Here is a 23,416-nt window from a genome sequence, read left to right as displayed (position 1 = left end):
AAGCCACATTACCTGTACCACCATAGCTGGCTAGACTGTGTGTGTGTGTGTGTGTGTGTGTGCATGTACCCCCAGGGTACTAGGGCTTGAACTCATGGTCTTGAGCTCTTAGTTGGCTTTTTTTTTTTTTCTTAAAGTTGCTGCTCTCACATGAGCCACAGCTCTACTTCTGGTTTTTTGCTAGTTCATTGGAAGAATCTCACAGACTTTTCTGCTTCAAACTGCAACCTTCAGATCTCCTGAATAGCTAGGATTACAAGTGTGAGCGACCCATGCCCAGTACGTGGCTGGACTTTGGATTAGGCAGAAATATTATTCAATTTCCTTAAATTTGATCGTTATATTAGTTATGCACAGGCATATCCTTATAGAGATACTGAAATGCCCACGGCTAAGGACAATGGTATCTGCTCCCAAATGAGTTTAATACAGTATTGTCAGCTATCTATAAAATGGTCTTCATAGATTTTTTTTTTGGAGGTGGGGAGGGAATGGCACATCCTTTGATCTGGAACATTCTCTGAACCTCTCTTTGATCGCTTTTTTTTTTTTCTTCTATCAGTTGTGGGGCTTGAACTCGGCCTGGGTGCTGTCCCTGAGCTCTTCAGCTCAAGGAGAGAGCTCTACCACTTGAGCCACAGCACCACTTCGTTTTCCGGTGGTTTATTGGAGATGAGTCTCAGATTCCTGCCTGGGCTGGGTTTGAACCGCGATCCTCAGATCTCAGCCTCCTGAGATTACAGGTGTGAGCCACCAGGACCAGGCTGCCCAGGCAATTTTAGGGTTGCATGATCTTGGAATTCCAAGGGCATGGCAATTTTCCTTAAACCTACCAAAAAACTAGGCCGAACTTGGGTTTGATGTTTTTTATTTGCAGAATCTGCAACCATTAGCTAAACAATGCTAAGATGGTACACAATACAATGGTATCTTGATGTATGTGGACAGAGGTTTCGTCCCAGGTTCGATTCCATTCATTTCCCAAGATTGTTTTTGAAAGCCAAATAAATGCAACTCAAACCCATAACACAGCCAACTAGCCATCTCCAGTACTCCTCCAATCCCAGAGCAGGAAGGGGGAAAGGCTAAACCCTTCCCCCAATGGAGCCATGATGGCCAGCACCCAAGGGTGGGAGTGAATCACTGAAGGGCAGCCTCAGCCCCTTACAGTCGGATGCGTTCCCTCGAGACCCTTACTTCCAGCAAGTTTGATATGGGGTTACCTAACGGGTAAAGACTCATCACTTTGTCCCTCAAATTAAAACATGATAAACCCAGAACGTTTTTACACCTTCAAAATCCACACTCTCCTCGGAAGAAATAATCTACAACGAACGTCGCCTTTGTGACGGGAACCACCTTCTTCCTTTGAATACCCAGGGCTTCCATCTCCAGCTCTGCCTTCAGGTAGTTCACTTGGACACTGATTCCAATCTTGACGCACAAAAATGACGTATGGAGAAAATCAACCAGAGTTAATAGAAGGGCACTGAACAGACGACTCAACCCTATGGAGTCCACTCACATCCCCCATCTAATACCCTGGGATTTCCATGCTACCAAGTTCCAACGTGGGCCCAATGGGAACCTGCATCAAGGGCTTCCTGATTCCTACAACCAGCCACCGTTGACAGGAATCTGGGGGTGAGGAAGAACAGGACACAACTCCACCCCTCTCCCAAAGAGATCGCGATGACCCGGAGGTAGGTTTGGGGAGGTGGTAGTAAGCTTATGTCCTGTAGCCAGGCCTGAGAGCAGTATCTCAGATCCTGACTTTAATAGCAGCAGCCCTTAGTATAGGGCACAACCTGGGAGTTGCATGGGGGTACTGACAAGAGACAGAGCTCCCAGCTCTGTCCCCCAAGACTCCCAACAGGTTTGCCCTTTCTTATCTCCTACCTTCCTTTTTAGTTGTCTTTTTTTTTTTTACCCCCCAATTAAAAGCAGAGGTAGTAGTCTCTGGGATGGTTTAACGAAACACAGACACACACAGACACACAACAAAAACCAAAACCACTCTACCTAGAAATGGCAGTATTTTTGACTTAATGAAGCAGTAAAAGTCTCCAGGAGTTTAAAAAAAAAATTTAAAATAATTGATGAAGTTGAATAAATTATAAAGATCTGGGTTATTCCAGGCCGATGATTCTTCCTTGGGCTGTCTTTGGTATTTGGGCTAGCAGCCGCAGTAGCATCTCTCTTGGTTGCTTTTCTTCTCATGCTTTACCCAAAACGGTGACGGAGCTTGGCAAATGGAGCTCCGGGACTGGGCCTGTGGCACTCACAGCCCTGGCAGACGGTTCTAATGGGCATCTTATAGGGATAGGCTAAGAGGTGCAACACAGCAGATTGCCCAGGGAGTATGGGAAGTCTGGTATCAATCTCTCTCTCCCAATGTCACTCGGCTAGATGGTTTTTGTTCAAGGTTTTGTTTTGTTTTCTGCAGCAAAGAGGAAAGGGGAGAGGGGCATCGGCACCCTACCACCACATTCAGAGCTTTTTCAGACGACTATACATCTCTCTTTTGCTCTTTTCCCCTGCCCAGGTCCGGCTCTTGGTACGGAATTTCTTCAAGTCTTCTTTAAAGTCTTCATGGTGCATGGGGCGATAGCTGGGCGGTTCACAGTGAGACTAAAAAAGACGAGAAAAGGAGGTTAGGATATCCTTGTCAGGCCCTCTTTGCCTAGAGGTGCAGTTCCTGGATAGACACCATGTTCTTCCAGGGCTTTCTTTGTGGTAAGCAGATAGCCATCTTGTCACCACATTACTAGCCCTGGTCCTGGGGCTTGAAGTAAAGGCCTGGGCACCACTTCTGGCCTTTTCTGAGTAGTTTACTGGAGACAAAGGAGTCTCACAGACTTTTTTTTTTGCTTGTTTTGCCAGTCTTGGGGCTCGAACTTGGCCTGGGTACTATCCCTGAGCTGCTTCTGCCCAAGGCCAGCACTCTACCACTTGAGCCACAGTGTCAGCCCCATGACCACCACCACCAACAACAAAAAAGCGGCACAGCACAATCTTGAGAAAAAAGAAAAGAAAGGAAAAGAAAAGGTCAGGAGTCAGGTGCCGGGTGGCTCACACCTGTAATCCTAGCTACTCAGGAGGCTGAGATCTGAGGATCATGATTCAAAGCCAGCCAAGGCAGGAAAGTCTTTGAGACTTATCTCCAATTACGCACCAGAAAACCGGAAGTGACGCTGTGGCTCAAGTGGTAGAGCGTTCGCCTTGAGCTGAAGAACTCAGGGACAGCGCCCAGGCCCAGAGTTCAAGCCCATGACCAAGGGAAAAAAAAAAAAGCTCAGGGATAGTACCCAGACCGTGAGTTTAAGCCTCAGAACTAGCACAAAACAAAACAAAGGTGGGCTGAGAATGTGGCTTAGTGGTAGAGTGCTTGCCTAGCATGTATGAAGCTCTGGTTTCAGTTCTCCAGTACCACATAAACAGAAAAAGCCTGTAATGATACTGTGGCTCAAGCGGTAGAGCACTAACCTTGAGCAAAAGCAGCTCAGGGACAATTGCCCAGGCCCTGAGTTCTAGCCCCAAGACTGGCAAAACATAAAACGCAACTGAGGGGTGCAGACATGCTCTCCAGAGACCCCATCTCACCTGGCATTTCAGGAAGAACTCCTTGTATCCTCCCTTCAGGACATATAGCTCAGGATAGTGAAGTTTGGGATATTCGTTACCCAGCCGATCTCTCTCTCTCACATACCGGCACCTAGTGAAGGAGAAGGAAGGCCAGTGCCAGGTTAGTTTTTGCCCATACAGAGAAACAAACACAACTCAGCAAAAGAACTGAGGGCCTGGGCACTCTCCCTGAGCTTTTTGCTTCAAGCTAACGCTCTACTACTTTGAGCCACAGTACTATGTTCGGTTTTCTGGGGCTCAGTTGGAGATAAAGAGGCTCACAGACTTTCCTGCCCAGGCTGGCTTTGAATGGCGATCCTCAGATCTCAGCCTCCTGAGCAGCAATGATGAGAGAGATGAGCCACCTGTGCCTGGCTCAGAAGTAGGATTTAAAAAAAGCTGAAATCCTTACAATGTCCTAGTGCTCTACCACTAGAACCACAGCACCACTTCTGGCTTTTTCCATGTATGTGGTACTGAGGAATCGAACCCAGGGCTTCATGCATGGTGGGCAAGCACTCTACCACTAAAGCCACCTTCCCAGGCCACATGCATACAGGTTTAGGGGTTGATTTTGCTTGTGTGGCAAGAGGTTCGGGCCCTGGAGAGGCAAAGGGAAGTTATCAGCTACCTCTGCTCATGAGTGAACATGGGGACTTTGCTCCAACGTAGCCATTCACAGGTTAATCAATACAATTAATAGCTTCATATTAATGTACAGCACAGGAATGGGAAAATGGTTCAATAGTGGAGTGCTTGCTGTCACACACACAAGGTGGGGGGTGTGGAATGGGAGATGGGAGTTAGGACAGGGACAAGTCCTTAACCTCAGGAGACACTTGAGCAACAGCTCTATTTCTGGTTTCTTGTTAATTGAAGAGAAAAACTTTTTTTTTTTTTTAAATTAAATAGCCCAATGCTTTTATTTATTCATTCATTTATTTATTTATTTTGGTCGATTGTGGGGCCTGAACTCTGGGCCTGGGCGCTGTCCCTCAGCTCTTCAGCTCAAGGCTAGAGCTCTACCACTTGAGTCACAGCACCACTTCTGGCTTTTTCTGCTTACGTGGGGCTGAGGAATTGAACCTAGAGCCTCATGCATACAAGGCAAGTGCTATACCACTGAGCCACCTTCCCAGCCCCGAAGATAAAAACTTTTATACTTTCTTCTTTCTTTGATGCTAGCTGGTCCTGGGGCTTGAACTCAGGGCTTGGGCACTATGCTTGAGCTTCTTTTGTTTAAAGCTGCTAGCACTCTTACCATTTGAGCCACGGCACCATTTCTGGCCTTTTCTGTGTATGTGGTACTGAGGAATCGAACCCAGGGCTTCATGCATGCTAGGCAAGCACTCTACCACTAAGCTACATTCCCAGCCCCTCAAATACCTTTTACAACATAAAGTATGTCTTGTACCTAGAGGCAGAAGCAGGGAAATGACCTGCTCGATACACTGAAGTACGCTCCACGGGAAAGCCACACACCGTACCACTATGTTCCACAAAAGCAGTGTGGGGGAGGGACTTCCTCCCCAGAAGCCTCATGCTCAGAAGCACTCACATGCGGGGCCCTCTCTCTGAAGAAAACTCGCAGTGGAACACGACAATGACACGCTTGTCATCAGTAGGTACGATGGGCTTCTTCAGCAAGAAGTCTTCAACTTCTTCTTCCATGTGTAAATTCACTGCACCCTGTGAAGGTACCACACCTCCTTTAGTACCCTTGGGTTTCACCATGCTTGGGATTCTGCCAGTTTCCCGGTAGGGAGCTTGGGGTATTCAAATCTGCACCTTGCCTGGGCTGACTTCAAACTGCAATCCTCAGTTCTCAGTCTCTTGAGTAGCTAGGATTACAGGTATGAACCACTGTGCCTGGCATCAAATCTTTGTATCTAAGCTTCTTAAAAAAACATGGATCAGGAAGCTGAGATATGAGGATTGAGGTTCAAAGCCAGCCACGGCAGGAAAGTCTGTGAGTCTCCTATGTCCAATGAACCACCAGAAAACGGGAAGTGGTGCTGTGGCTCAAGTGGTAGAGTGCTTGCCTTGAGCTGAAGAGCTGAGGGACAGCGCCCATGCCCTGAGTTCAAGCCCCACAACCAGCAAAACACACACACACACACACACACACACACACACACACACCCTACTGAGTTTAAGTCCCAGTCTCAAGATAGGAAAACAAAAAACAAAAACAATCACTACCATATGCACTAAACAACCCCCCCCCCTCCCCTGTTTTGTAATACTGGAGATCGAACTCACACCTTTTAATTATACATATTTTGTTTCTGAAATAAGGTTAAAGCTAAGTTTACTCAGGCTGGTCCTGTCTTTATCTTTCAAACAGCTGGGATAACATATATGTATCCCACCCTCTCACTTTTAAAAAAATAGGTCTTGTTCTATGGCTCTCTATTCTTATTTTTGTTGGTTATGGGGCCTAAACTCTGGGCTTGGGCACTGTCCCTCAGATTTTCAGCTCAAGGCTAGCACTCTACCACTTGAGCCACAGCGCCACTTCCGGCTTTTTCTGTGTATGTGGTACTGAGGAATCAAACCCAGGGCTTCATGCATGCAAGACAAGCACTCTACCACTGAGCCACCTTCCTAGCCCTCTATGGCTCCTTCTATGCCCAGCAAGAAAGATCTCAAGAATCCATACCTTGATGTGGCCTCCTTCATATTCATATGGGTACCGGCAGTCAATGATAACGAATTCTTTAATGAGATTGGCAAACTTGCCATTCAAAACAGATGCCATCTGTGAAGAGAAAGCAGAAGAAGGTCAACTTGTACTGTCAGGAACAACTGGATTCAGATACTTCAGAGGTGGCAGGTCCCAAAAGATAACTTACAATTTCTGGAGAGATGTATTTTAAATCTTGATGTTTCCCAGCAACTGTATGAAAGAGATAACCCTTTAAAAGAAAAAAAGATACTTATTTAGAGACTCTGAGAGACTACATGTTATATTTATACTGTTTGCCTGGTGGTGGGGGGTAGCTCTCTATTTCAAACTCATCAACATGAAGAAGAGCCATATGCTCAAAGATCAAAATGGACCCAACTGTGAGAAACCAAGTTTATTCCGTTATTACTTTCATACCTGGGCTGGCTTTGAACCGTGATCCACAGATCTCAGCCTCCTGAGTACCTAAGGATTACAGGTGTGAGCCACCAGTTCCCAACTTTATTGTTAATATTTTTTGTGCTCATCCTGGGTATTAAACTCAGGGCCCAGGCGCTAAGCTACACAGAGCATTTTTTGTTCAAGGATAGTGTTCTGCCACAGGAGCCACAACTAAACTTCCAGTTTTTTTGGCTGTAACCGTATCATGGACTTTCCTGCCTGGGATGGCTTCAAATTGTGATCCTTACATCTCAGCCTCCTGAGTAGCTAGGATGACAGGCATGAGCCACCAGGGCCTGGCTGTTTCCCTATTTTTATTCTTCTTTTTTTGGACAGTACTGGGGCCTGAACTTGGGGCCTGGGCACTGTCCCTGAGCTTCTCTTGCTCAAGGCTAACACACTCTACCACTTGAGCCACAGCGCCACTTCTGGCTTTTTCTGTGTATGTGGTCCTGAGGAATCAGACCCAGGGCTTCATGCATGCTAGGCAAGCTCTCTACCACTGAGCCACATTCCAGCCCTATTTTTAACACAAACCACTTTGAGACTGGAGCAAGGCTGAGTGAAGAGTTGTATGTCCTCACACCCCATGTATCAGCAAGAGCTGCTGGCAGTAATACCTTAGAGAAATCTCCTATAAGGTCTCTGGGGTCATTGTCCAGGATGTTCTCTATGGTCCCTTTGGGGGAAGATGTCAGAGACAAAGACTGGTGTAAAATCTGTAATGAAATCAAAGGCAGAGGGGAAAAAAAAAAAAAAATGAAGCTGGATTCTGTCTAGAACTTCTACAAACAATCGGGTGAAACATGCCCGAAGGGACTTGCAAAACAAACCTCAGGAGTCCTCTCTGGATTAAGTGACCCTCCAGGAATAGTTCCAGCCAAGCTCTTCCGCCGCTTGGTGCTTCCTTGGGGAGACTCCTCTTGAGATCGGTCAGTTCTCTTCATTGCTGACCGAGTGCTAGAGACACACTGGGAAGGGGAATCAAATAGCCTGCAGCCATTGCCCTTAGGATGAAAGACAAGATTCATCATGTACTAAAATCCACTTAGCTGAAGAGAAATTAGACCAAAGGCTCCTAGGTGGGTTAAAAATCAAAGCTAAATTTAGGATTTATTCTACATCCCCCTCCCCCCCCCCCTTTTTTTTTGGTCGGTCGTGGGGTTTGAACTCTGGGCCTGGGCGCTGTCCCTCAGCTCTTCAGCTCAAGGCGAGCACTCTACCACTTGAGCTACAGCGCCACTTCCGGTTTTCTGGTGGTTTATTGGAGATAGGAGTCTCATGGTCTCTCCTGCCCAGGCTGGCTTTGAACCGCAATCCTCAGATCTCAGCCTCCTGAGTAGCTAGGATTACAGGCGTGAGCCACCAGTGCCCGGCTTTTTTTTTACACCAGTCCTGGGGCTTGAACTCAAGGCCTGAACACTGTCTCTTAATTTTTTTTTTGTTGTTGTTGGTCATGGGGCTTAGAACTCGGCCTGAACACTGTCTCTTAGCTCTTTAGCTCAAGGCTAGCACTCTACCACTTGAGCCACTGCACCACTTCCAGTTTTCTGAGTGGTTTATTGGAGATTGAAAGTCCCACAACCTTTCCTGCTAGAGCTAGCTTTGAACCTCCATCCTCAGCTCTCAGGCTCCTGAGTAGCTGGGATTATAGGCATGAACCACCACACTGGGCCCCTATGAGATTCTTATCTCCAATAAACTACTCAAAAAAGCTGGAAGTGTTACAGTGCCCAGCCCCTGAGTTCAAGCCCCAGGACCAGCAAAAATAAATAAACATCAATAAGCACCATAGGGAGGGATAAGCACATGTCCAAATGAAACCCATTAATTAGAATTTTTTTCAGAATTTTCTTTCAGTAGGTCATGGAGCTCTATCAGTCAAACCACAACTCTGTTCCTCACTTTTCGTGGGAAATTCATTGGAGATAAAGAGTCTTAGGGATTTATTTTTGCCCAGGCTGGCTTGGAATCACGATCCTTAGATCTCAGCCTCCTGAGTAGCTAGGTTATTTACAGACTGGAAAAAACGTGCACAGACCACGTGCAACATCAGGCTCACAAACACATCCTGGGTGTAAAACAGAGGTTTTCAAGTCACAGTCACGCCATTCCAGTCAGCCTTAGGCTGTACTTAGCAAAGGACACAACTCTTATCCAGTGCTTCAACTACTCTCCGTCCAGACACCCCCTAAATAACTTACAATATTTGTAGCTCTCCTCATGACCAGGGGAGCTGTCCAGAGGCTTGCCATCCCCGACGGGGTCTCCTCGTTGTTCTAAAGAAAAGAGAAAAATGGCTTTGAAGTAACCAATAAGAGACCAGGCCAAAGGCTGGGAACCTCCCCCAGCCCTTTGCCCAGGACCATCTGGATATTTATAACATCATTATGGGCCATATACAAAGATCGATATTGGCAGATGGGCTAAGGGTAGCCATTGGGAAACATTATGTGTCTATATTATCCTCTACCAAGTGATTTCAAGGTCCTAATCTGGACTATGGGCTAGACATCCCCCACTCTTAAATGCTATACGTGTAATTCTTTATGTGTCTTTTTTTTTTTTTTTTTTAAAACCAGGGCTGAGAACCGAACCCACAGCCTTGCGCGTGCCAGGCGGGCGCCCTTCTGCTGGGCTAAACCCCCAGCTCCTATACATGTAATTCTTTTTTGTTGTTGCTGGTCGTGGGGATTGAACTCCGGGCCTGGGTGCTGTCCCTCAGCTCTTCAGCTCAAGGCGAGCACTCTTACCACCTGAGCCATAGCACCACTTCCAGTTTTCTGAGTGGATTATTAGAGAGAAGAGTCTCATGATCTTTCCTGCCAGAGCTGGCTTTGAACAATGATTCTCAGCTCTCAGGCTCCAGAGTAGCTAGGACTACAGGTGTGGGCCACCAGCACTTGGCCTATATATAATTCTACCTGAGGAACACCAGACAGGCCTGGGTAAGAGAGGAAGTACTTAATGGATAGTACACCTCTGTTCAGAAAAGAAGGATCATGTGGGTCTTCTTTTGAAATCCACTTAAGTTCTGATTTGCTCAGGCCAGTAGCCAATAAATTCTTACTAAAAATGATACAAAAGTATTGGCTTTTGCAAGCCCTGGAGACACACACACACACACACACACACGCACACACACACACACTACCTTTAGATTCTCTCCATCAAGAAGGTCCATGAAGCCATCATCCTCATCAGACAAACTAGCCGTCACAGGTGACTGGGGTGTAAAAAGAGGAACAAAATTCCCTGGCTCACTATCTCTTTCATGTGAGGAAAGCTAAAAGAAAGAACAACAACAAAAAAAAACCATACTACGGGGCTGGGAGGTAGCTCAGTGGCAAAGCATTTGCCTTACAAGTGCAACATCCTGGGTTCGATCCCCAATACCAAAAAAAAAAAAAAACAACAACTAAAAAACTCCAACCATGTATTATATGCCCTATTTTACATAGAAGGGAAATTTTAGCATCAACCGATCAAAGAAGTTTTTTGGTGCCAGTCCTGGGGCTTGAACTCAGGGCCTGGGTGCTGCCTTCTTTGTGTTCAAGGCTAGCACTCTACCACTTGAGCCATAGCGCCCCTTCTAGCTTTTCTGGGTTGTTTACTGGGGATAAGAGTCTCATGGACTTTCCTGCCTCAGCTGGTTTCAAATACTCTCTCCAAACAAAATTACTCTTTGGGAAATGCTTCAGCACTTTGGATACATTGTGCAGGAGAAAGTTTTGATTTTTTAAAATTTATAATGAAGTACTGAGGTTTATCCTCAGGACCTTGCACAACACCTCTAGTCTAGCATTTTAGTGGTTAACTGAAGATAAAGACCATGCAGGCTGGGTGCTGGTGGCTCACGCTTGTAATCCTAGCTACTCAGGAGGCTGAGATCTGAAGATCTCAATTCGAAGCCAGCCCGGGCAGAAAAGTCTTTGTTGAGAGTCCTATCTCCAATTAACTACTTCAAAGCCAGAAAAGGCACTATGGCTCGTGTGGTAGAGTACTAGCCTTGAGCACAAGAAACTCAGGGACAGTACCCAGGTCCTGAGTTCAAACCCCAGGACTGGCCAAAAAAAAAAAAAGGGCAGAACACATACCATTCGAGCTGGGGCTGAGTTCTGCCTTTGTGTGAAGACATCTTTGCTCTCGTCATGTCCATGGGCATGCAGGCAACCACGAGAGGCAGGTCTTATGGGCTTCTTAAACTCAAACGCTTCCTGAAAGGCATAGATAAGACATCTACTGCTCATGAAAATCCAGCTCTCCAGCCTCAGTCAGTTATAACTTGGGAAGACAAAGGTGTGAGCACTGATTACCCTCAGGAACTGCCTCCAAATTCAGAGTTCATCTCTGATCAAATTCCAACACTGATTTGTAAATAGTTAACTTCAAATGCAGCATCCAGGACTGGGGTGGGTTTGTTCGGTGGTTAGAGAGCACTTGCATAGTAATGCACAAGATCCTGAATTTGAGGGGTTAGGAAGGTGGCTCAGTGGTAGAGTGCTTGCCTTGCATGCATGAGGCCCTGGGCTTGAATCCTCAACACCACATAAGCAGAAAAAAACCACAAGGGGTGCTGTGGCTCAAGTGGTAGAGCACTACCTTAGCGCTGACGAGCTGAGGGACAGTGCCCAGACCCAGAGTTCAGGCCTCACAACTGACCAAAAAAAAAAAATCCTGAATTTGACAGCAATGCAAAGAAAATTGTTCTGTTTGTTTGTTTGCTTAAACAAAAATCACACTTGCTGAGCGCTAGTGGCCTACACCTGCAATCCTAGCTACTCAGGAGGCTGAGATCTAAGGATCACGGGTTGAAGCCAGCCTAGGCAGGAAAGTCTGAGATACTCTCAGCTCCAATTAACCACTCAAAAACTAGAAATGGAGCTGTGGCTCAAAGTGGTAGAGCATTAACCCTGAACAAAAGAGCTCAGGGACAGCACTCAGGCCCTGCATTTAAGACTTACAATTGCCAAAAAATAAAAATAAAAATAAAACAAAATAGGAGCTGGGAACATGGTTTAGTGGTAGACTGCTTGCCTAGCATGCATGGAGCCCTTTGATTCCTCAGCACCACATAAGCAGAAAAAGCCAGGAGAGGCTTTGTGGCTCAAGTGGTAGAGCGCTCGCCTTGAGCTGAAGAGCTGAGGGACAGAGCCCAGGCCCAGAGTTCAAGCCCCACCAGGCGCTGGTGGCTCACGCCTGTAATCCTAGTTACTCAGGAAGTTGAGATCCAAGCATCCTGGCTCAAAGCTAGCCCTGGCAATAAAGCACTAGAAAGCTGGAAGTAGCATTATGGCTTAAACAGTAGAGCATCCGCCTTGAGCTGAAGAGCACAGGGACAGCTCCCAAGCCCAGAGTTCAAGCCCCATGACTCACAAAACAAAACAAAAAATGAATGGCAAAAGCGATAGAGCACTAGCCTTGAGCACACAAGCTCAGAGGCAGTCCTAGACTCTGAGTTCAAGGCCCAGGACTGGCAAAAAGAAAGAAAAAAATGAAAAAGAAAGGCCCTGAGTACAAACCAAAGCACTGACAAAAAAAAAAAAAAAAAGTTCAAAAATCTAAAGTATTCATACACCCCATCCTAAGCTATTCACTTAAGAACTTATAAAGCATTAAAACCAGCTGTCTAGAACGCCAACACAAACACAGGAAGTACTTTCTGAGCATTAGTCGTCCAACCATCTCTACCACAAAAAACCCCAGGGACAGCATGTAGGCTGAGTTCAAGCCCCAGGACTGCAGGATTTGGTAGGGGGCGGCGGGAGAAGCCAGTGTACTGCTCCAAATCTCAAGGCAAAGAATCTATCTTCCTCATGACATTTCTCAAGGAGCCAAACAGAAGAACCAGGTGAGTTCTGGGAGGCCATTGGTTTTACACTAAGTCTGGAAGATTATAAAGATTAAAAGCTGTGGCATTTTAGCAGGGAATGAGGAGAAAATAAACATAGGGAAATAAGACTGACATAGAATGCTAGAAAAGGTAGCCTGAAGCAGAAAACCAGCTAAGGTGTACCTGGAACTCATCTTCAAAATCACTGTTTCAGTTACTCTGAATTTGTTGGCTCCAAGCTTCCAAACACTAGCAAGAAGCCCCCCCCCCCCCGCCCGGCTTTTGGGGGGTGGGGAGAAGTGGGGTGGGGGGGGAATCAGTCCTGGGGCTTGAACTCAGGGCCTGGCACTGTCCCTGAGCATTTTGGCTCAAGGGCAGCACTCTACCACTTTGAGCCACAGTGCTACTTCCAGGTTTCTGGCGGTTAACTGCAGATAAGTCTCATTGATTTTCCTACTGGGGATGGCTTTGAACCTGGATCCTCAGATTTCAGTTTCCTGAGCAGCTAAGATTACAGGCATGAGCCACCAGCACCCCACAACATTTTTTTGTGGGGGGGGGTGGGGGAGGAAGCTGGTCCTGGGGCTTGAACTCAGGGCCTGGGCTCTGTCCCTGAGCCTCTCTGTGCTCAAGGCTAGCTAGTACTCTACCACTTGAGCCACAGAGCCACTTCCAGCCTTTTCTGTTTATGTGGTATTGAGGAATCAAACCCAGGGCTTCATGCATGCTAGGCAAGCACTTTACAACTAAGCCACATTTCTAGCCTCTGTGCATACATTTTAGACAAACAATCTCCCAGAGCAACAATCTGAGTGACATCTTCCAGGTACCATTTTATAGTCTATATGCACATAATTATCTTGTAGTAGTCCAGCCTTGTCCTTCCTAAACTGCTGATACTTGGCAGACTCCACTCCCCCCCCCCCCCCCCCCCCCCCCCCCCGTTACTACAATGATGTGATGCTCACATTTTCCTTGTTTTCATCCTGGTCGATGAGCTGAAAAATGTCATGGTCCAGAGAATCGGAATGGCTCCTCTTCAAAGCTGGGCTACACCCCAAAAGCTTCTGCTATCAAAGTGGGGAAAAAAGAAAAAGGAAATTTGAGTGAGCAGGTGAAGAAAAATTCAATGGGAACTGGGTACAGTGGTTCATGCCTATAACCCTAACTACTCAGCAACAACAGATTAGATGGCAGTTTGAGGACAGCCTGGCAAAATTCAAGACCCTCTTTGAAAAATAATGAAAAGCAGACTAGGAATGTGTCCTAGTAGTAAAAGTGCTTGCCTAGCATGCATGAAGCCCTGGGTTTGGATTCCTCAGCACCACATAAATAGAAAAAGCCAGAAGTTAGCCAGGTACTGGTGGCTCACGCCTGTAATCTTAGCTACTCAGGAGGCTGAGACCCGAAGATTCTGGTTCAAAGCCAGCCCAGGCAGGAAAGTCCTTAAGATTCATCTCCAATTAACTATCAGAGAACCGGAAGTAGTGCTGTAGCTCCAGTGGTAGAGGGAAAGCCTTAAGCAAAAGAAGCTCAGGGACAGTGCATAGGCCCCGAGTTCAAGCTCCAGGACTGGGGGAAAAAATTCCCAATGGAAAATTCAGTTCTTTAATGTTTTGAGATAAGCCTCACTCTGTAGTATAGGGTAGCTTAGAACTCACTATATAGTCCATGCTGATGTCAAATTCCAGATTAACTTGTCTTAGCCTCTCAAGTGCTGTGTTAGCATACCCAGCAAAAATTCAGATCTTGAAAGAGGTGGAATGGGGTGGGAATGCTTAACTTTCTACACAGCACAACAGGACCCCACCTAGCTAGCATACAGAAAGAAGTACTCCCAACAAAGCTTTGCACCCAATTTACAAAGGTCTATTTCCTTTTTCTCAACACGAATTGTAGTGCTCAACCAATCCCTTCCTGGTTTGATAAAACCAGGAAGAGACAGAGGACAAAGTCCCAAAGAAGCAATCGCTGTAGCCTCTGAGAGTACAGAAAAATAATGTTCATTTTCTAAACTGAGGTCACCTATGAAGGTCACCTAGTAGCTTGGGGACTGGGGGGAGGAGGGCCTACAAAAGGTATTAACAGGTATTAGCTCAAAATAAACAATGAAATTAACTTACAGGTAAGAAATTTATTCTCCTCACGGGATTTTCAAGGCTGTAATGAGATCAAGGAAAATAACTGAGAATAAAGCAAATAAAAAAGTAAACATAAGCCGGGCGCCTGTGGCTCAGGCCTGTAATCCTAGCTACTCAGGAGGCTAAGATCTGAGAATCTGGATTCAAAGTCAGCCTGGGCAGGAAAGTCCGTGAGACTCATATCTCCAATAAACCACTAGAAAACTGGAAGTGGTGCTGTGGCTCAAGAGGCTAGGCTAGATGCTAGGCTCTAAAGCTGGCTAGTCCCAGAAGTACCCCCAAACATAGGTTTTTAGGTTAAAAAGAAAAAAAGTAGCCAGTCATAGGTGGCTTATGCCTGTAATCCTACTCAGGAGACTAAGATCTGAGGATCTCAGTTAGAAGCCAGCCCAGGCAGGAAGTCTGGGAGACTTTAATCTCCAATAAACCAAGGGAGGGAGAGGAGGGAAGCGAGGTAAAGTGGCTCTGTGGCTCAAATTGTAGAGCAACACCTTGAGCTGAAGAGCTCAGGGACAGTGCCCAGGCCCAGAGTTCAAGCCCATGACCACCCCCCGCCCCCCAAAAAAAGCCAGAGCTGGGAATGTGGTTTAATGGTAAGAGAGTTTGCCTAGCATGCATGAAGCCCTGGGTTCAATTCCTCAGTACCACATAAACAGAAAAAGATGGAAGTGGCACTGTGGCTCAAGTGGTAGAATGGAATCTTGAGCAAAAGAAGCTCAGGGACAATGCCCAGGCCCTGAGTTCAAGCCCCAGGATTGGCAAAAAAACAACAACAACAAAACCCAAACAGTAAAAGTTTAGAATTTTGCAACTGGGATATATAGTTCAGTGGCAAAATGCGTGCTTAGCAATGCAACATCCTATGTTTGATCATCAATTCCAAAAAAGAAGTAATAATAATAATACAGTTAAGAGTTTAGAATTTTTTTTTTTTTTTTGTCCAGTCGTGGGGCCTGAACTCTGGGCCTGGGCGCTGTCCCTCAGCTCTTCAGCTCAGGGCTAGTGCTCTACAACTTGAGCCACAGCGCCACGTCCGGCTTTTTCTGTTTATGTGGTGCTGAGGAATCGAACCCAGGGCCTCAGGCATGCAAGGCAAGCGCTCTACCACTGAACCACCTTCCCAGCCCCGAGTTTAGAATTTTTATCTTAAAAAATAGAAAACTTTAAAATAGTGAATATATACTTTTCTTTTCTGTCCAAGGGTCCAGGAGAATCCAGACAGAAACCTGTGGGGAGAGAAAAAATATCTCAGAAATTATTCCCCAAAAGACTCTTTCGTTATTAAAAGCAACATTTTCATAGTATATTCAGAGGTTTCCTCTCCCTCCCTCTCCCACACAGTGGGTTTTTTTTTTTGTCGGTCGTGGGGCTTGAACTCTGGGCCTGGGCGCTGTCCCTCAGCTCTTCAGTTCAAGGCGAGCGCTCTACCACTTGAGCTACAGCGCCACTTCCGGTTTTCTGGTGGTTTATTGGAGATAGGAGTCTCACGGTCTTTCTTGCCCAGGCTGGCTTTGAACTGCGATCCTCAGATCTCAGCCTCCTGAGTTGCTAGGATTACAGGCGTGAGCCACCAGCGCCCCGGCTGGGTTTATTTTTTTTAAACTGGCAAATACCAACAAGGGAAATAAGACCTGAGGAAAACTTGAATTAAACTACCAATCGTGATAATTTACTTATCCAGATAGAAGTAGGTGACCTACATAATTTTCTGTAAATCCAAGCATGGAAAGAATACCAGATTTTTCCTCGAATAACTTTGATTTCAAGTATTTTGTCAAATCATATCCTAAGTTGAGTGTATAAAAAAACATATTTAAGCCAGGCGCCGGTGGCTCATGCCTGTAATCCTAGCTACTCAGGAGCCTGAGATCTGAGAATCTCGGTTCAAAGTTAGCCTGGCAGGTAAGACTGTGAGACTCCTATCTCCAATAAACCACTAGAAAACCAGAAGTGGAGCTGTAGCTCAAGTGGTAGAGCGCTCGCCTTGAGCTGAAGAGCTGAGGGACAGTGCCCAGGCCCAGAGTTCAAGCCCCAGGACTGGCCAAAACACAAACCCCCCAAATTCATTACTCATATGGTGTACAAGACAAAAATTTGCTGCCTTTAACAAAATATCAAGTAATATATCTACTTACCAAAGACTGCAGGTAACTGTCCCATTGCTCAGCATGACTGTATGCCAGTTCAGAATGGCTCAGCCCCATTAGAACCTGCCTGGTACCAATTCAGTCTGTGTCTATGTAGCTTTGCATAAAGTTAAAGATTAGAGTACCTGGCTGGGGGCTGCGAAGGTGGCTCAGTGGTAGAGCTCTTGCCTTGTATGCATGAGGCCCTGGGTTCGATTCCTCAGCACCACATAAGCAGAAAAAGCTGGAAGTGGCGCTGTGGCTCAAGTGGTAGAGAGTTAGCTTTGAGCACAAGAAGCTCAGGGACAGTACGAGGCAAAAGGCCCTGAATTCAAGCCCCAGGACTGGCAAAAAGAGCTCCTGACTAATGAGGAAGGAGGATGACCATACGAGCCAGAAAGGAAGATCTTTCTGAGAATGTGTGTTTGAGAGGGGGGAGCAGAAGAGAGGAGAAAGAAAGCCTAAGTAGAGCAGGGCACTGGTGGCTCAAGCCTGTAATCCTAGCTACTAAGGAGACTAAAATCGAAGGATCATGGTTTGAAGCTAGTCCAGGCAGGAAGTTCTCTGAGACTTATCTCCAATGAACCACCAGAAAACAAGTGGACCTCTAGCGCAAAGTGGTAGAGTACTAGCTTGAGCAAAAGAGCTCAGGGATAGCTCACAGGCCCTGAGTTCAAGCCCCATGATTGGGGGGGATGGGAGTGGGGGAGGTGGCAAGCCTATACACTACAGTTTACGACTTTTGCTTTTGCTCTTATACTTCTCAAACCTAAAAGGTTTTGTTTTTTGGGTTTTTTTTTTGGGTCCGGTCGTGGGGCCTGAACTCTGGGCCTGGGCGCTGTCCCTCAGCTCTTCAGCTCAAGGCTAGCGCTCTACCACTTGAGCCACAGCGCCACTTCTGGCTTTTTTCTTTTTGCTTATGTGGTGCTGAGGAATCGAACCCAGGGCCTCAGGCATGCAAGGCAAGCGCTCTACCACTGAGCTACCTTCCCAGCCCTCAAACCTAAAAGGTTTTGTGGCATATTTCTATCTGTACAACCCCACCATAACTTGAACTTATGGCACAAAATGAAAGACAATGGCCTATTATTTCCTACACTGAGATTTCACTATACTTCCAATTACCCGACCCCATATACTTTTCTGAATGACAGTTTTGGGTGTTTTTGGTTTTGTTTTTGCCAATTGTGGGGCTTAGACTCATGGCCTGGGCACAGTCCCTGAGCTGCTTTTGCTCAAGGCTAGTGCTCTACAACTTGAGCCACAGTGCCACTGGTACTGAAGAATCGAACCCAGGGCTTCACATATGCTAGTCAAGCATGCTAGCATTAAGCCACATTCCTAGCCCTTAATGCCAATTATGTAATGAATTTTACTCATCCTTCATGAGCAAGCAAACACCCAACACCTTCCAAAGACTTGTCTGTGTTTCAATTCACCAAAAATAAGTGCCCAGGTGGAAGAAATCTTTTTTTTTTTTTTTTTGGGGGGGGGGGGGTCAGTCATGGGGCTTGAACTCTGGGCCTGGGCGCTGGCCCTCAGCTCTTCAGCTCAAAGCGAGCGCTCTACCACTTGAGCCACAGCACCACTTCTGGCTTTTTCTGCTTATGTGGTGCTGAGGAATCGAACCCAGGGTTTCACGCATGGAAGGCAAGCACTCTACCACTGAGCCACCTTCCCAGCCCTGGAAGAAATCTCTTTCAGAAAATCTCCAGTATCATTCTCCACACAGCACACTGGAAAATACAGGATCAAGATGAAAAGAAAAGAAAATACCTGAATCAGTGGATTCGGAAGAGCCCATTCTCTGAAGACTGCTGTTATTTTTTGCCTCCAGTGACTGTTCACACTCACTGAAACCAAGAAAAAGAGTTGCACGTGAGCAATTTTTAGGACAGTTGAAAGTCACACACACCACATTGTCACCTACCTTGATCATTATGAGGCCTCACCACACCACCCCTCTTTGCCACCCACATTACCCAGAGTAATGTCTGAGAGCAAAGGAAAGGAGTGGATAGACTTGGCCCTAGCCATATTGTAAGACTGAAAGGCTACGGTATGGTTTCCCAAAAGCACTAGATTAATGTGCTTGACAGAGAGGTGGAGGGGAAATGGAACTAGAAATTCTAGCTTTCCAAAGGCAGCGATCAGCGAGTGAAATACCCAAAGTTTGAGAACATAAAAGTAGCTTTTGCTGGGATATGGTGGGATGTATTTTGCTATAGGAAAAAAGAAGAAAAAGTCTAGGGAAAAGTAAAAAGGACTTGGCCTTAGGAAAGCAGAGACGGGTAGACATCAAGGACTGGGGTTTGTAGATTTTGCACAAATGCGGGGCAGGAAAATGCCGCCGGTCCCTTTGTTGAGAAGGAACAAAGCTCACAGGAAACTAAGATTTTTCAGGCGTTGGTTCAGCCAAGGGGGAGGGGGGGGAATGAAGGCCTCGCAGTTTGGGTATGGGGGGGAGGTAGGGTATGGGGGGGAGGTAGGGGTGGGGGGAAGATGTAGGGATTCATTTCCAAACCAGCTTCCTGGTCTAAGGAACTGGGAGTCATACAAAGCAGTCTGAAAAGGGGGTGGGTGTCCACAAGTAGGGGACCCTACTTAAGTCTTACTCGGGCTGAGGGATAAACCCATGGAGAGGATCTGAACCATTTTCTCCCACCTGAACCTTCCGGACCTCCCAGGGAGAAGAAGAAGGTGCACATGGCAAGGCCTGACTAGATCCAGTTTACTCCTTCTCGAGGGGAGCATCCGGATCTCTCCAGCAGGACGGAGGTGGGCTCCCCACGATCTGATTTCTTCCCGAGGACCCACAGGTAAAAAGCCCAGTGAGGGAAATGTCGGGGGGGCCAAGGGGGGAAAGGATCGCTCGCCTGTTTCTCCCCCTACCCCCCATTCCCAAATCTTACCTGCTCAGTCCCTGCAACTGGTCCATCGTGACGGTCAGGTTGGTGACAGGGGACATCCCCCCAGCAGCAGACGCGCCCAACAAGGCCTGGGCCGTGGCCTGCGGCGCGGGGTGGGGAGGAGGAGGAGGGCTGCAGGCGAAGAGCAGACGACGGCGGTGGGGGGCCTCCGGGCCCAGTTCCATGGCGGCGGCAGTGAAGGCGGATCAAGGTGTGTGGGTAGGTGAGGGGTGAGGGGGGGGGGGGCACCGGGCTCTGCCCCAGAGGAGTCCCGCTCCGTGATCTACCTCGGCCGCCCCGCAGGCACCGGCTTCAGCACACGCGCGCCCCCCCCCCGGCCGCCCGCGCCGCCCGCGGGATCAAACACAAACACGCGACGACCCCGCGGTTCTGGGACGCGGCGGCCGCGGGCAAAGCGGCGCGGACGGGCGGATGATGATGATGATGATGATGATGATGGGGGGGGGGAGGATGGAGTGAGGGGATGGGGGGGAAGCCGCGGGGATCCCAAGCGCGATGCCCGGCTTTCCTCAAGCAGAAGCTTCCGCACCCACCGAGCACCGGCCCCGCCAGCACCACCTCCACCTGTGTGTATGGGGGGGGGTGTCCGGCGGAGGAGGAGGGGGGTGAAGTGTGGGGGGGGGGGGGAGCAATCTGAAGATCAAATCCGCCGCGGCGGTGAGGAAGGGCCGCCGTGCTCTCCCGCCGGCCGCGCCTCCCCCTGTCCTTCCCGGGCCCGCCCCGCTGGACCCGGCTCGACCCTCCCCTCCGGTCCCCCCCCACCCCCGCCCCTCACCGAGGTCCCAGCCCCGAGCGGCTCAGTTCGCGGTAAAACAGCTCGGCTCCCCCCGGAGGAGGGGGCGGGGAGTGGCGGCGGGGTGGGGGGGGGACCGGGGGAGAGAGCGACAGACCCGCCGAGGAGAGACCCTCGTCGCCCCGCCCACTCCGCCCCGGCCTAGTTGGCGCCAAACAGAACCCACCAATCAGGAGACAGCATCTCGCTCCTCAGCTCCCGGAGTGACAGGTAGGCTGGACCAATGAGACGGGAAGAGGAAGCAGCTCGCGGGCTTTGCCGGGGGGGGGGGGGGGGGGTGTCTCTCTCTCTCTCTCACCCGCTCTCAACACACAAAAAAAGGGAAGGGGTGGAGTGTGTGGGGAGGGGAGGTCCGAGGGAGTGAACGGGGCTGAGAGGAGGTGGGTGGGAGCTGGAAAGATGGGGGGGGGGGGTGTCAATGAAACTCCCAGCAGCACCTGCTAGTCGCGGCGGAAGAAGGCTTCTCCTCCCCCCCCCCGCCCACACCTTCCTTTTTTCACCCCGCTGCATGCTGGGTATTGTAGTTCTCGCCACACTCACAGGTCGGGTTTTCCTGTCCTGATTTAGGCCCACCGCCCCCACTAATGCACACTGGTAACCAGACCCCAGAATATGGGAGCTGGAAATAGACCTGCTGGGTTTTGATTGCTTTGTTTTTGAGGTTGGGTTTTGTCATCTAGCCCCCCAGCTTGCCTAGGATCAGATTCCTCAGACCTCAACCTCCTGAGTGCTGCATTACAAGCATGAAACCCACAGGTCCATCCGAGATGGCTGACTGGGATCTGACTTTTATTTACTCTCTTGGTCGGTCGTGGGGCTTGAACTCTGGACCTGGACGCTGTCCCTCAGCTCTTCAGCTCAAGGCGAGCGCCCTACCACTTGAGCCACAGCACCCACTTCCAGCTTTTTCTACTTATGTGCTGCTGAGGAATCAAACCCAGGGCCTTATGCATGCCAGGCAAGCACTCTACCCCCTGAGCCACCTTCCCAGCCCCTGGGCTGTGACTTTATAAGGAGGAAGAGGAGGATTAGATTCCTGACCACCAGAATTAACAGACCTTTTGGACATAGGACATGAGCCCTACCAATACAGCCTGTCCTACATCCTTCAGTAATTTTTGCTCTTACTATATATGTTCTCAGAATTATTCCTTCTTTTCCGCCCTGTTTCACCCTACTGGGAGAAACTAGTAAAGAAATAAAATAATAGCTAACACTTAAGTAGGGTTTATGCCCGACACTATTACAAATGGCTTATGTGTTGTGTGTGTATGTGTGTGTTTTGTGTATGTTCTGGACTTTGAACTCAGGGCCTGGGTGTTGTCCCTTAGCTTTTTTTCCTCAAGGCTAGTGCTCAACCATGTGAGCCTCAGCTCCATTTCTAGCTTTTTGGTAGTTACCTAGAGATAGAGTTTTCATGGGCTTTCCTGCCCAGGCTGGCTTCCAACCTCAATCCTCAGATCTCAGCCTTCTGAGTAGCTAGAATTACTGGCACCCAGCTGCTGCCTTCCCTGATTGACGTCATCTGATCTTTAACAGTTCTCTGGGAGAGAAACGGTTCCTGTTTTATAGGTGACTATTTATTTTTAGAGCCCTGGCTATAGAGGGCTATAAAAAATAGTGGCTTTTAAAATTATAAAATGGGGAAAGGTGCAGCAATTTAGCTGTAAAAGGAATTGTCTTTTTGACATTGTTTTTAGGGAAAATATACTATGCTTGTTAAGATTGTGCTTTAGGTGGCTTTTCAGGTTTTTGGGTTTTTTTTGGTGGTGGGACTTGAACTCTAGACCTGGGTGCTGTCCCTGAGCTCTTCAGCTTAAGGCCAGCACTCTACCACTTAAGCCACAGAACCATTTCCTGTATTTTAGAGGTGTTTGGAGATAAGAGTCGCAAGGACTTTCCTGCCCAGGCTAGCTTTGAACCATGATCTTCAGATCTCAGCCTCCTGAGTAGCTAAGCTTACAGGTGTGAGCCATTGGCACCGGCTCTTCTCACATTTATTATGTCCATTTATGCATTTAGGCTCACCCTCCCATCAGTCTCTTTCAGTCTTGCTCCTTTTTTTTTTTTTTTGGGTTCAGTCGTGGGTCTGAACTCTGGGCCTGGGCGCTGTCCCTCAGCTCTTCAGCTCAAGGCTAGCGCTCTACCACTTGAGCCACAGCACCACTTCCGGCTTTTTTTTTCTTTTTTGCTTATGTGGTGCTGAGGAATCGAACCCAGGGCCTCAGGCATGCAAGGCAAGCACTCTACCACTGAGCCACCTTCCCAGCCCCGCTCCCTTTTTTTTTTGTGCTATTATGAGGCTTGAACTCAGGGCCTGGGTAATGTCCCTTAGCTTTTTCCCTCAAGGCTATTGCTCAACCCTGTGAAACACAGCCCCATTTCTGTTTTTGTTTTTAAATATTTATTTATTTATTGTTGGTTGTGGGGCTTGAAGTCTGGGCTTAGGCCTTGTCCCTGAGCTCTACAGCTCAAGGCTATAGAGCTCGAGGACTTGAGCCACAGTCGCCACTTCCGGTTTCCTGGTGGTTTAATTGGAGATTAGAGTCTCACAGACTTTCCTGCCCAGGCTGGCTTTGAACCCTGATTCTCAGATCTCAGGCTCCTGAGTAGCTAGGATTACAAGTGTGAGCCACCAGCACCATGCTTATGTTATTTTTAAATATAATTTTGTTATTATTAAGGTGTTTTACAGAGGGATTATCTTCCCTCTCTCCTTTCTTTCTTTCTTTCTTTCTTTTTTTTTTTTTGCCACTCCTGGGGGCTTGAACTCAGGGCCTGGGCTCTGTCCCCGAACCTCTCTGTGTTCAAGGCTAGGACTCTACCACTTGAGCCACAG

General features: G+C 47.9%; 1 protein-coding gene across 5 annotated transcripts; it reads right to left on the bottom strand.

Annotated features, from left to right (window-relative positions):
* Positions 1 to 2,432: 2,432 nt before the first annotated feature.
* Cdc25a (cell division cycle 25A) lies at positions 2,433 to 20,160 on the bottom strand. Of its 5 annotated transcripts, none has more exons than XM_042666024.1 (15): positions 19,767 to 20,160; positions 18,631 to 18,707; positions 15,912 to 15,954; positions 14,711 to 14,747; positions 13,556 to 13,657; positions 10,852 to 10,971; positions 9,909 to 10,040; positions 8,959 to 9,033; positions 7,588 to 7,761; positions 7,375 to 7,473; positions 6,480 to 6,542; positions 6,287 to 6,385; positions 5,183 to 5,313; positions 3,604 to 3,715; positions 2,433 to 2,631 (listed from the first exon to the last, which is right to left on the bottom strand). In XM_042666024.1, exons 1-15 carry the CDS (start codon positions 19,946 to 19,948, stop codon positions 2,491 to 2,493), a joined length of 1,587 nt encoding a protein of 528 aa, XP_042521958.1. In that variant the 5' UTR covers positions 19,949 to 20,160; the 3' UTR covers positions 2,433 to 2,490. The 5 variants fall into 5 exon arrangements, with proteins under 5 accessions (XP_042521958.1, XP_042521960.1, XP_042521959.1 ...); XM_042666026.1 differs by having other exon boundaries at positions 9,909 to 9,980; XM_042666025.1 differs by having other exon boundaries at positions 13,556 to 13,654.
* Positions 20,161 to 23,416: the final 3,256 nt, after the last annotated feature.

The sequence above is a fragment of the Dipodomys spectabilis genome, unplaced genomic scaffold (genome assembly GCF_019054845.1).
Source record: "Dipodomys spectabilis isolate Male_0828 unplaced genomic scaffold, ASM1905484v1 ptg000360l, whole genome shotgun sequence".
NCBI lineage: Eukaryota > Metazoa > Chordata > Mammalia > Rodentia > Heteromyidae > Dipodomys > Dipodomys spectabilis.
This window is presented reverse-complemented; position numbering and strand designations above follow the sequence as displayed.